At 40.2% G+C, this 14295-nt stretch overlaps 1 protein-coding gene across 1 annotated transcript; it reads left to right on the top strand.

Moving 5' to 3' along the window:
* Window positions 1-2534: 2534 nt before the first annotated feature.
* Window positions 2535-6553, top strand: si:dkey-90l8.3 (LIM domain transcription factor LMO4-B). The gene is made up of 5 exons (XM_031300874.2): window positions 2535-2902; window positions 3811-4049; window positions 4156-4252; window positions 4627-4785; window positions 5914-6553. Exons 2-5 carry the CDS (start codon window positions 3835-3837, stop codon window positions 5920-5922), a joined length of 480 nt encoding a protein of 159 aa, XP_031156734.1. The 5' UTR covers window positions 2535-2902; window positions 3811-3834; the 3' UTR covers window positions 5923-6553.
* The last annotated feature ends 7742 nt before the right edge of the window (window positions 6554-14295 follow it).

The raw sequence follows: 14295 nt of genomic DNA, 5'->3' as shown, positions 1-14295 counted from the left end.
TCACATACAATATTAAATGAAGTAAACTGTTCACACAATACAGTAACTTTCACCACGGCTTATTGTAGAAAGGCCACCGCAAGAAAATGTGTAGATTATCAAAAAGACATTGGATCATAGATGTTTGTTTCTGACTGCAGATGTTAGCTAGTGTAGCTAAGCGAGCGAGCATCCTTTTCCCAGAATCGTGTCCGATGGCAGACAGAATTGCATAATGAAATGCAACCCCACAGTAACATAATAATAAATAACATAAACAAAAACACGTTAGTCCATCATGTTACGGTGATTGGGAGTTGATGAGCAGCATAGGACAAGAAATATCTGAAAAGCGGCAGACGGTTCCTTTTTTATAACCTGCTCTTATAGTGCATATAGTGTATATGACACCACAAACAAAAACCACACCAATGCGTTCGGCAGACGCTTATCTCTCTGGTGATGATAATATTTTGGCGTTTGGACTCACGGTTTATGAATTAAAGAAGGAACTTGGAGGTATAATAATCATTAAATGAACATGTTTGACCTGTCTAAGACACCGTCTACCCCTCCTTCCTCTACTCCCTCACTGCACAAATCACCATAGCAAGTTTTGCCACACACACACAAACCACTCTCTCTATCATGGAGCCATCTTTAATGTAGGCTGTGCTGTCCTCTCTTTGCAGAACATGTCAAACAGCAGATTTATGGTAGCTCAGCACAAGTTAGTAATTATATTAACTATATACCTGTGGTGACAATGGCCTTTACTCAACCATTGCATTTCCTCTCTCTCACACTTAAGCCAGTGTTTATGTAATTGTGATGTCCACCAAGTAGTCGGCACACTAGTTTTCATTATCATATTTCTAAAATACTACCACTTTTATCATACTGGCACTGCTGTTCCTATAACTACTAATTGTCAGAACTGCAGCAACTATTTCAGCTATGCAATCCATTCACGTAAATGCCCCATCTGCAAAACAAGAAATGTATAGACTTTGGAGACTTAGTGGTCTCTGTGTCCCTGGGTCAAATCTGTAGGGACACTGCCCTAGTGAAAGAGCTTAAATGAGCACACATAGATTACACCAATTTTCATAGGATTGTTTTCAACAAATTATCATTTAATAAAACGTGAAAGATTCTATAATCACATTGATTGTTTTATCTTGACAGTTTTCACTGGAAATGTTGCCTTAATGCTGGTCGAGTTGATGAGTGTTTTTAGAATCATGAGTGTTCACTGCCCTCCAGTGGTCACATTGGGAAACTGCAACATGAAATTATACGTTGTGGATGCAGCATAGTGTTTATATCAACTGCAGCATCAATAACAAGTAATTTTAATACTTTCGGTGTCTAACCTGTTATGTCTTTTCATACAAATGTGGTAAGTAACTGAATGGGCAACAATAGAGTAATGCCAACATATGTTGATTTATTGACAACATGTTTAAAAACATTTTAAATACATTTTTGCAACACCAAATTTAAGAAGCTAATTTAAAGATAAAACAGAGTTGGAAAGCCAAGTTTCTATCAGGAAAATAAAATAAAGGGGATTGCTGATTCTTTAAGGAAACTATTCACAGTCACTGCGTGCTATTTCTTCCTGCTCTGTTTGGGTTTTTCCTCATTCCATATATCAGGATTTACAGTACCTGCCAATCTCTGCTTCTTGCAACATTATGTGATGCTGTCCTCTACTGGAACTCAACTGAAAGTACAGCAGGTTGGCAGACGTCTGCCCTGCTGTAGTGCCCTTGAGCAACAATGAATCCCTATCCTATCAACATCAGCAGAAAAAAAGAGATCAGATGTGCCCTCCTCATATTCCATACATTATACTTTTGTACTTTTATCAATGTATGCAGGTATGGTTGTTGCTTTATTTGGCAATACTAGCTATACCTAAGATTTTAATGACAGTATCAAAATATTGATGAATGGAAGGATATTGACACACACACACACACACACACACACACACCATTTCCATGAGCCCTATAAGAATGTGTTTGATAACCATAAAGTCTCAATTTTATTTTTTTGCTGAAATTATGCTGTTACTGCGTATCATTTCTTATCAAATAATTTCTTTACATGAGCAGAACCTGTGAATGAGGAAATTCCACAACCTTTTACTCTATGCTACTGAAACATGTCAATTCAGGTTTTCACTTTCTGAAATGTGTCTCTTCAAATCAATATATATATATATATATATATATATATATATATATATATATATATATATATATATATATACACACTGTATTTTTTTAGCTTATCAATAGCGCACACAAACACACACACAAACACACACACACACACACACACACACACACACACACACACACACACACACACACACACACACAGAGAAATCCTCTGGGATGTGAATGTGCATATTAATAAGCCACTATAAACTCATAAATCATTTTGACTGCGGTCACGCCCCCTGCACTCCTATTGGTTGCTGCGCCCTTCATGTCGGTTACGTCCATAGACTGGTTACGTCCCCTCCTGGTAATTTAAATAGCCCCTTGCGCAATTTGATGAATAGTGTCGCTGTCAAAAGCGTTAGAAACAGATGAAGGAATGTTGATAGATGGACAGCTGTAACAGAGAGGACAGGAAGAGAAGCTGCGTCATGTCTCCTCCTCACGGTTACATGCAACGTTAGTTATTCATCTTCGGAGCTGGATGTCGGTGAGAGTTTGCTCAACTATTACCGTCACCCTGCCGTCCCGGGCTTAATGTTGTGTTGCTTTGCCTTTTTTCTGGAAAGCTATGGAGACCAGAACATGTCAAGTCTAAGTGTTTCAACTGTACGCGTGTCGAGGTTCTTGTGAATATTTTTCCACCTTCTCAAACTTCAACGCAGGAGGGAAACCTTTGGCTCGGCAAGGTAAACATGTCTCTTGTTTTTTCTCTTTTCCTTTTCTCTGCGCGCGCATTTACAGCTTTCCTTTAAGCTAGGTGGTTGTAAACAGCATGTCACGTAAAACTAAAAAACAATTTAGATATTATATATTATGGTACCTTTAAGAGGTAGAACTATTAAATGCAGATACTCACGCTTATAATGCTTCTAGTAGGCTATTCACGTTACATGTATTCTCATTAATGGCACTCTTCCAAAAGTCCCATTAGGTGACTTTCCCTTTTTCCCCCTGCACATCGAAATACACCGTTTACATAACGTTAATGCCTGTAAATCCTGTTCCCTCGGCCTACAGTTAAAAATAAGTAATAATTACTCGTGATATATTGACATTATAGTGCTATAGTGAGCAAATGTAAAAATATATTTTACATTTGATGTGCTGCTTACAGTGTGCAGAGAAGTATCCTTGAAATGATCAGTTATTCTTTCTTGTGTTGATCAGTATGTTAGTGACTAGGTCAACCTGTTACAGCTCTTAAAGTGACCATGTTAACAATCAGTTGCAGTCATGCTGAAGTCGTGTGTGTGTGTGTGTGTGTGTGTGTGTGTGTGTGTGTGTGTGTGTGTGTGTGTGTGTGTGTGCGTGTGTGTGCGTGTGCGTGCGTGCGTGTGTGTGTGTGTATGCGTGTGTGTGGTCGTAAATGCAAACGGTTTAATAAGCTTCTGCTTGTAATCATTGCAAAGTAAATGATCAACTAATGGAAACAGAAATATATACAGTTCACACAATACTATTATTATTTCAGACATTTTACAAGAATTCAGCATATGAGTATTTATGTCATCTTTAAATGGTGAAAAGGTGATCATTAGCTGGGTCTAGGCGTTCTACCTGTCTCAGTTCTCACACCTCTATTCTGTGTGTCTAGGAGCCTTTGAGGGCCCACATCAGCATGGTGAACAGCCAAACGTCAGGTGTACCGCCGGCCCCCAGGTCGTGTGCAGGATGTGGGGGGAAGATCGCCGACCGCTTCCTGCTCTTCTCCATGGAGCGCTACTGGCACACTCGTTGCCTCAAGTGCTCTTGCTGCCAAGCCCAGCTGGGGGACATTGGCACCACCTGCTACAGCAAAGGGGGCATGATTCTGTGTCGGAGCGACTACATCAGGTGAGAGGAAGGAAGAGGTGGCAGAGGAGGAGGAGGAGAGGAAGCTGCTGGTTTTAGATTTTGGAGGCTGTACAGACTGAGCAATCTGTGATTTTTGTGTTTGCAGACTGTTCGGGCACAGCGGGGCGTGTAGCGCCTGCGGCCAGTCGATCCCAGCCAACGAAATGGTGATGAGGGCGCAGGGAAATGTTTACCACCTCAAGGTAAATCCCCAGCTCTCACATCACTGCGCTTTGTCTCCCGCTGCTTGTTTGACAGAAACATCTGGGATTTGGTGCTGAGAGACAGTGAGACGGGAAGATGTGTCCCCTCAGTATTAGGAGAGAAATTAGTTGTGTCCTCCATCTTTTTTTACCCCATGTACTCAGTTTAAAACTTTGATTGATGCATAATTTAAGATCTTTAAAGCTGTTTTTTTGTGTTGTGATTAGACTACAATGTTTCATATTTTAATTCATATTTATATTTCAGTTTCTCACACAATTTTATTTCAACTCTTGATATTATGCTCATTATATATTAATGCGCTTTAGTGGCCTGAACTTGATCTATTTCCATTTTTCCCGCTCCTCTGTAGTGTTTCAGCTGTGCCACCTGTAGAAACAGACTGATGCCTGGCGATCGCTTCCATTACATCAACGGTACAATCTTCTGTGAGCACGACAGACCCGGCGCTGTCTTGCTCAACAGCCACCTGCCTCCACTTCAGAGCAACGCTGTGCTGACAGACCAGAAGGTGAATAAAGGGGTTGTTGATATGACTTTACAGAACCATCTGTTTTTACCGCAGAGCATACATTCTCCTTACATAAAAATCACTGTGCAGTAATGTGAATAATAGAATATGTATTCCTAAGAGGGAATCAACCATAGATATAGAATAATATTGTTCTATATCTATGGAATCAACATATGGGAAAATGGCTGCCACAGCTGACCATGTTGTTAATATAAAGAAAACGATGCAGCAAAGTGGGTAAAAAAAATTTATCAGAGGTGCTATTTTCATAGTGCAATCAACAGTGTTTACACTACTGTACAATGTGCAGAGCAGGAATAAAAAAAAAGCATTACTATTGTAAGAGTCTGAAAAATAACAGTAGAAAGAATAGTTGAAAAACACTCGCAGTGGTGGAATGTACATTACTGTACTGTAAATGCATTTTTGAGGTACTCAAAGGTGTTATGCTTACTTTATACTTCATACTATTCCTACAAATTAATATTTTACACACACCAGCTTATAAAATACAATCTGAAACAATGCCCTTTATGTTTAAAGTTTAAAACTAGCTCCATCATGACCGGCTACACCACTAAGATATTACTTATATAAATACTTATGGTCTAATATTATAATATATCATAACATAACAGTGATAGGCACTATTCTGCTGCATAATGAGCACTTTCACTTTTGATACTTTGAGTACATTTTGCTGTAAATACTTGTTTACTTAGCTTGTAATGGCACTTTTTTCATATAGTTTGGTATTGCTGCATTTAAATCGGAATACTTCTTCCACCACTGAAAAATGAAATCTGATGAAATATGATTGGGCTGAAAGAAATCAGATTTTACAATGCTCTTTACAACTTTTGCATAATTATAATCTAACAAATGCTTATTATATGTCATATTGTATTTTGTTTTAAGATTAATTAAGCCTGAAATAGGTGTTATATTATAGATGTGATTGTATGTGTTAATGTGGGTGGTCTATAAGCTAACAGAAACATGAAAACAAAACAAACTGCTGTGGGGCTTTGTAGTCACACAACCAGAAGGCCATAAAGATGAAGCTAAAGTATCTGTTGTGGCGGTGACACTGACCCTTTTACCTCTCTCTTGTCTTGTCTGCAGGTATGCTGAGTGGCAGAAGTGCTGTGTGTTGCCCTCGCCTTCCTACCCGAGCTTCACTTCTCTTCGGTGCACTATTCTCCTCCTGCTACTGTCGTTATTGTTGTGGATTCTCGTCACTGCCCCGCCTCTTTTCCCCGGGACGCAATTTCTCACCAGGATCCCCGTTTGTCACCATATCAGAGACTCTATATACCGCATACAAAGTCACATTTATGTTGTGTTCAATGTTAGAGTGGTCTGTGCATCATCAAAAACTTACATTATGTGTGGACTGCAGCAAAAGGCTTCTTCGGGATTTAGAGAAAGCTGGAGGAAAACAATGAGGATGAAAGCCTGCGCCGATTGGAAGAGGGAATAAAAGATGCTTGAATGAACACTTGATGGACTGCTGTAAAATGACTGTCAAAGCTTTGCATGTGCCATGTGGCATTATTTTCCCCTGAGCGTCAGTGTTTTTAATGAACTCTTGATCTCGCTCTTGTATATGTAAATCTGAGCTCGTACACGCTGAGGATTCAATACAAAACTGATGGGTGTCAGGCAAAAATCTGAGTATCTGAAAATGTTCAGTCATAGGAAACCTTGAAACTAGTTTAAAAAAAAAAAAACGCACCAGAAACTTTTTAAACACTCAGAAATCTCACAAATCTAATGTCACTGTATGATTACTATTTTTTTTCAGACACCCAGCACAAAGATCTGAAATGATCCAGTGAAGGTTTTGTTTAATTTGAAATAAGATGCTGGTTCAATGTGTGAAAAAGAAATTGTGGAGTTAAAAACAAAAATCCTATTAAAATGATTTTTCTGTAACATGTTACGGAGTGAGCTGAGGTCATTTTGAAGCACCTTAGTGGCATAAAAGTGGCATTGTATTGCATGGTACCTAGCATGGTGGACGTGACTGTTCTCTCTCACTCTCTTTAGCCCTGTATGGTGAAAACATGCCTGATTACCCCGAGGAATGGAATTAGGGGGCTTGAGCTCTGACCATTTACAGAAGCAATTAAACATGAGCCCTGTATCTGTGCTGCTGGAGCTCTTGGGAGGCTGAACTTGGGGCATATCCCGTGGCCGACTGGCTCGGTGGCTGTCTGCCTCTAATAAAGCCTAATCTTAAAGCAGGCTAATTAAAGGGGAGTGGCCCCCTCTACATCCAGGGCATTTGAAACAATCTGATGTATTTACTGTTTACCATGTTCCAATTAAAGCTCCGACACAGACTGGTTTGTTCCAATCGCAGCTCTTTGTTCTCTGCTGCTCTCTGCATGGCTTCTGAAAATTATTTTCCTAAGCTGCTTCTAATTCGCTCTAACTCTGTGTCCCTTTTTGATGCTATGTAAAAACTTATAGTCTCAGCATAGCGTTGGAGGTTAGAAGTTAATCTTAGTGTGATAGCTGCGGTAGGAAGCAGAAGATAGGATCTGCTCTACTTTCACACCTTGCCTGGGAGCGTGGCAGCCATCAAACTCACACCTTAATGCGCTTAGCTATTTCAAAACGTCCCACTTGTCATGGTAGGTGCTGATACGGCATCAATTATTTCTTCCACGTCTGATCAAGAAGCGTCACACAAATTCATTAACGTATGCAAATGATCACAATTACAATTATCTTTGTATCGTGATGGAGAAGAAATAAAACCTCGGCACATTCCCCAGTCCCACCGCACCACAAGTTACACTTTGCATTCAAACTAATCAAGCCTCATCTGCCTTTTTTCTAATTAGCCGGAACGTTTTCAGATGCCAATTAGCAGGTCCCGTGAAAAGGCTCTTTGCCATGAGGCGTTGTCTTTTATCAGAGCTTCTGCAGGTGTGTGGCTCACCATGTAGCCTGTGTCATAGGAAAGTGTTTATTCCTGCTAATTAATCATATTAACACATGCAGATGAGTGTAATTGCCTGAGCTCCTCCACCTCACACTGTGTGAAGACACAAGATGATGCCAGGATATTTTTACATGCTCATGATGAAGAGGAGCCGTGAAGCCTCCTTCTTGCCCAGACACTCCAATGATATAGATCCAAGATGGCTGCCCTCCTTTAGCCCAGTTCCCTTCTGATGCTGATCTGCAGGTCTGTCAGCCAGAAGCTCTTTTGAACGACTCGCCAGATGGAGTGTTTGGAATCGGACGATGTGCTGGCGTCAGCTTACACATCTCTGACGCTCCAGTCTGCTTTGTGTGGCCAGATGTGAACTAAAGTCTGAACAGCAGGAGAATACAGGTGCCCGGGTCCCACTTGGTTAATAACTGTTTTCAAAATGGAGTTATTGAACTCTCACTTCATATTGACTCCATCTTAAATGCTGAATGCTCATTATTACTTTGGTGTTTTTGAACTGCATGTCCATGAAATTACATGTCAACTGCTGTTAGTGATACTACATCTTAGCTTGTACAGACGCTATGCTAATGGGGCATCAATAGTAATATTAAACTGTATTAGGGTGGTTATTCTTCTTTTCTATATAATGTGGGATTCACTAAACCATTCATAGCTCACATTTTGAATCTGTGAACTCTCTGAACTGTTCACTGCCACCCAAACAACCACAGAATCAGAAAAGCATTGGCCTTGTCACAGTCAAGGGAAATGTCACTGTTTCTAGGTTCTTTGTTGCATTTTTTCATTATGTTTTGGTGGTTCGTGATGAATAAATTAGTGCACATCGCTGCACATAAGTATTTTGAAGCGGTGACATTTCTCACAGAAATGACTTTGATGAGGGCATGTGGCAAACGGTATAGATTGTGCCAGATTTGGTGGCAGTGTACAATTTGGAGTTGACAGAGTTAGGAGAGAGACAAAAAGAAAATCTCAGCCAGAAATGGTTTGGTGAATCAACACTAAAGTAACCATGGACACTTTTTTAAAAAAATGTAATGCACCACAATTAAAATTCCACAGACTGTATTAGGGTGGAGGATAAATCTAGACACAAATAACACAGATCTGCATATCGCCATTGGTAAATAAAAATGTTTGAGTAAACTGATCTTTTCAGTGACTTTTGCCCTTTTAATCACAGTGCAATATATGCAAGGCTTATCAGTTCAATTGAGCTCTGTGAGATTTGTGGCCAGCACCATCATCTTTATGGACTACATTTGTCTTGGTTCTGTATGGTGTTGATGAAGTTTGACTTTCTGTCTGTTAAGCTATGATGCCTATCATTACTCATGCTCTGAATATTCCAAACAAACTAGAAATGTAAAGTACATTGCTTCCTGTCTGAGGATTTTTCCCAGAAAAGGCTCACACTGGGTGGCTAGAACAGCAATGTAAAAGTAGTGTAGTAGTGTAATGTACATACATTGTTACATTGTTAAAAACATATCATTACTTTGAGCCAAGACTTTGTATTTAACTTCTAGCCAACAGTTGAGCTTCCTATTGTTTGAATAGATTATGGATATAAACGATTCCACATGACTGAAAAAATAGACAGATGAGCTGACAATGAAAAGGTAGTGTGGGTGTGGAGTTTGCGCTATAGATGAATGTTGATAGACAGGTCTTGTACACCCTTAGGCATTGGGCTCCATGTAAGTATGTTTGCTGTAAAACTGCCATCTGGTTGTCACCATTTTCAAAATTCAAGCATTTAAATGCAATGATAGTGCTTTAAAGGATACTTATGGCATTTAGCTGTGCTGACAATCCTTCTGAAAGCTGCTTGGGCTGCCAAAGCTATTTCTGGGAACTCCAATCCCTGAGCACCGGATGACTGTTGAGAAATAGCTACCAACAACTACCAACACACACCTAATTTGTCATAACCATAGTGTGTTAAATGTTATGACGATTTCTAGATCCTCTTTGAATTCGCTGAGGTCTCCAGTGCTGCACTGCATACCCCGCATTGTACAGGAGTGAAACATGAGACACTGCTGGAACATGTAGGAAGTGAAGCATGTTGCAGCCATAACTCACAGCCTTCAGCATGGGAGTAGAGAAGCATAATGACAAAGAGAGCGACTTTACAACTCTGAACCTCATAGAGGAATGTCAGGGAGGGGAGAGGGAGAAAAGTTCTCCTGGCCAATCGGAACGCTTTGAATAATTAAAGTGATCGGCTTAATTAGCTCAATTACGTTAATTTGACCACGGAACATGGCCATATGGTGAAAGGAAACAAAAGAGGGGGGAACTAATTAAAAGTAAAATAATGAGGATTTTAATTAACTGGCTCCCCAGACAGCGGAGCGCAGGGATCAGGAGCCTGCTACCATAATTAAAGTGCTGTAACGCTGGCAACATCTCTCCTCTCTTTCTTATATCTGTGAGGGCTCTATCCATCTAATTAAATCTGTAAATAAATTAGCAACATTGAGGGTTCCTGCTTGACTTAACACCGCCTGCAATCCACCCCCCACCCTCCCAATAACACGCTCACCTTACTTTCAGTACACTGCGCCACCCATATGTAGGCAAAGGTTGAGCTAAGGTCTGTCATTAACAGAGGGATGTGGGTAGAGGATTGAGTGTGTGTGTGTGTGTGTGTGTGTGTTTCATTCTATCATGTTTGTGCAGGCCGATGCTTGTGTTTGCTCCCTTTCATAACCCCGGATTCTGTTTTGAAGCTCTATCTGCTGGGAACACTGGCTGACACAGATCAGAGGAGGCCAAAGCGGAGGTGACAGCGGCATCACCTCCTTGTGTTCCACTTGCTCGGGCTGCAACCAGCCGCCATGCATGTTCAATAATGTGCCATCTGGGCTTCCATTCTCTGTCCCTAAAACATTGTACCTCAGTGTCTTACTGCTATCCTTCAGCCACACCTCTCCTGTGCTCTCTGTTCAACCTGCCCCTGGCCTTTTTTCTTTCTCCCCTGCACACAGAGCCACAGTCAAACCTGCAGGAGCCCCAGCCCCGTGGAAGCAGCAGCTTTTTCATTAAAATACATTCAGATTGACAAGAGACTTATTTGCATATTAAATTAACAAGCACTTAAGAGTTCTGAGCGAACTGTTACACTGCCAGCTCCGAGTAAATGAGGAGCGAGCGAGCGTTCGACTGTCATTACCCACGGCTGTCACCGTTGGACACGGTTGAGGAATGGTGTATGCAGAGATAGAGAGACACACAGAGACAGATAAATGTGACAGAGTCAACAAATGTATCTCTTCTTCCAACTCCCATGTCCCAACTATGGTTAGAATGATGCATCGGTTTGATGATAATAAGGCTGATACTGGTTTTTCATTACAATCAGTCAGTGTCGCCATATGATTGAATTATTATAGAATTGATCAGTGCTAAACTGTTGGTCTTTGGAAAGACCATAACCTGACGATAAGGAGCCATTTAGATCAAACTCCACACATTTATGGATGAGTATGTTCTATTAGTAGCAGGGAGTCTTGGAGGTACTAGTAGTATCTTAAAGTGAATAAACAATCCTCTCTATGATAGTGTCTACTAGTGCACTTCCTGTTCAAAACGCGTCTTTTTGGAATGGGCCGATCGCTTGGCCTCCAGTACTGCTGCTTGCAGCTTTCTCCAGAACTGCTCATCCAAACAACTTCACACTCGACAATGCGCTTTCTTGGGTCCTGAGCAATACACCTTCCGTGACATACTTTATAGTTGCGTCTCCCTAGCCATGCTATTTACACGTAATTTGCTTACAGCTAGCTGTTTGGGACCAGGCTATTTCTGGGAACAAAAGCGTTCATTCCGAAAGTTAGATCACTGGTGCTTGAAATGTTTGAGTTTGCTATAGTGTAACATCTCCAGTCTCTCTTTCTTCATCTGTTCTTGAATGTACTATAGCGAGCGACGGAGAGCAAGTTGTACCCAGCATGCCGTTTGGCGGTATAACAATTAATAGGGGGTCCTCTTTCAAAACACTACACCAGTGTACATAATGCAATACTAACTATAGGGTCGATCAGAGAGCGCAGACCTCTGCCAAGGCCAATAGTCCAGTCTTCTATGATATGCAAATCTGTCTGGATATGTTTCCAAAACCATTAGAACCAGTTTTTCCCCTTGCCTATTTATTTAGCCCCCTTTCTGACAAGCTAGCATGATATGATTTATTTGCTATCTATTTACCAGAAGAACCAGCAGTCAGGAACACTATTAAATGTATGTTGTTACCACTATTTAACATGTTTCATGTTTCACTGCTTATACTATATAAATAACACGATAATCAATCACATAAACTGAAACTCACCATCTAAACGTTGTCGCTGAGTATCTGTGGCTTCCTGGTTCACAGCTGCAAACATAAAGGAGATGGCCAAAATATACAGAGCGACCTATAAGCCAGAGCCCCACCTAGCAGAATGGCCACACCATGCCACTGGTTACTAATGCACCTGAAAAATAAATAAAAAATATTTGTGTTTCCACCCAGGGTTTCGGATCCACTCTCTCTTTAGCATTATATTGTCACTTTACTTACTTTACTTTTACTGAATGTTTTACTAGCTATTTAAATATCTGTATATTACGCATATACATTTGTACATTTTACTACAATATGACTGTATTGACCACTTAGCAGCAATCTCAAGATTATTGGCTCTACTTTAGCCATTAATGGCATCAAAATATACATCTTTATTTGTATCTGTCTTCGCAAAACCATATCTATCAATTTCACATTTAAAACTTTTAAAATGTTACACCTCCACTCTGTGTGATTGTGATAATGATGTTCCCATCAGTGCCGTGTGTTAGGTGAGCACACAGGGGTGTTGTATCAATACCAACCTTAGCTTTGGGAGAAACCTGATCTCACCGCAGAGACTCACAGACAGCAGAAGGTTGTTTGCAAAGTGATTGAAGAACCAGTTTACACCCCTTGTCCCTGAAGTGCTCCGCTGACACCGTCAGCTTAGTATCCAGAATGCAAGGCATGCTAATGGTAGATTTGCTTTTTTTCCTCCTGTGTAATTGTACGCCAATGATAACAGTAACAGGAGCTGAGTTATCTTGTGAACAATGGTTATGATTTTCATTTAAATGTCATCTTCTTTCTCAAAAAGAAGCAAATGAATATTGAAATTGAGCAGACCGTCATCATTTAATTAGAAGAGAAATCTCGTAACAACTTGGTTTACGATGGAAACAAGTGCTTAGTAGAGCGGGCCTCCTCAGCTGGGCACCAGTTCTGTGCAAGAAGCTGCCAAACTTCTTCAGTCACTTTCTGCAAATCACTCCTTCAAAACCTTTACAAACTTGCCTCTACTTTGTTTTTGTGTTTGATTGATTACTATACTCTTTCTGATTGTCACTCTATTATGTGTTCATTTTGTTACTGTCCTCTGTGATTTATAATCTGTTCATTTTATCGTTGCAGTTGTATCACTTTTTCAGTTTGCTTTTACTCGTATTGCACTTTGTAACTTTGTCTCAGAAGTGATTTATAAATAAGCTTATTTTTTCAGTCTGATGCCATGGAAAACAACTGAAATTATCTGAGCCTACAGAACCTATTTCAACTGAAATGTATTGTATTTCACTGCAGAGTGATGGTTTGAATTGTATTTGTGGCTGTAATGAACGTTATTTCTCATATGCAGTATCTCTCTTAAAGAAAACACACGTCCATCTCAATGAGCCAGTAGAGAAACCTAACCTTTATTGAGAGTTGGAAAACAATCAAGGAAAAGAGAAGAAATTAAATGCAGGATGTCTTTAACAATCTCATTCACCCATTATTCTTCAGGAAGAAAAAGCAACAAGTCCTCCAAACCATAGGATGATCCAGGTTGTTTATTCCTTCACTCTAATACAACCCATAGTAGCATTTCATGAATTAGCGCCCCTAGCGGTGGCAGGAAATACGACCCAGGAGTGTTTTCCGTCCTCTTATCTAAAATAGAGAATGTCGCTGTTTTAAACATTGTGAAACAGTAGCAGTTTACATTCTTCTGGCACAAAAACTACTTAGTTAAGTTTAATATAGGATCTTGGTTTGGGTTAAAATCAGTACATCTGTTACGATACTTCACTTCCGGTTACGCACGTTTGTTCTGTAAAGTAAAAAAAACCTCACTGTTTACTTTTATTTCCAAAAGGCACACAAACCTCAGTCTCCCCCCTCAGTGAAAGCCCCCTTATAAAATAATATAATATATAATAATTATGATTATTATTATGATTTAAAACTGTGACCGTGTTAGTCTACATCCACGACGTTCCACTTCAGGGATTGCTCCGGTGCCACTGAAAATTCCGCCGGATGTCCTTTTTGGCTGGATGTCCGTTACCTTCCCCTTTTTTTGTGTTCTTTGATAAACTCTGGTGGATGGACATGTTCCACCAAAAACAAGTTCCTTACCGAGGCTTTTTGCAGCGGCACCGTGGCCCTAGTCTGGTTCAGATTGTGATTGGTTTAAAGGAATGAAAACAAACCAGAG

The sequence above is a fragment of the Sander lucioperca genome, chromosome 2 (genome assembly GCF_008315115.2).
Source record: "Sander lucioperca isolate FBNREF2018 chromosome 2, SLUC_FBN_1.2, whole genome shotgun sequence".
Classification (NCBI taxonomy): domain Eukaryota; kingdom Metazoa; phylum Chordata; class Actinopteri; order Perciformes; family Percidae; genus Sander; species Sander lucioperca.
Note: the sequence above shows the minus strand (reverse complement) of the source record. Positions and strands in the feature narration are given on the sequence as shown.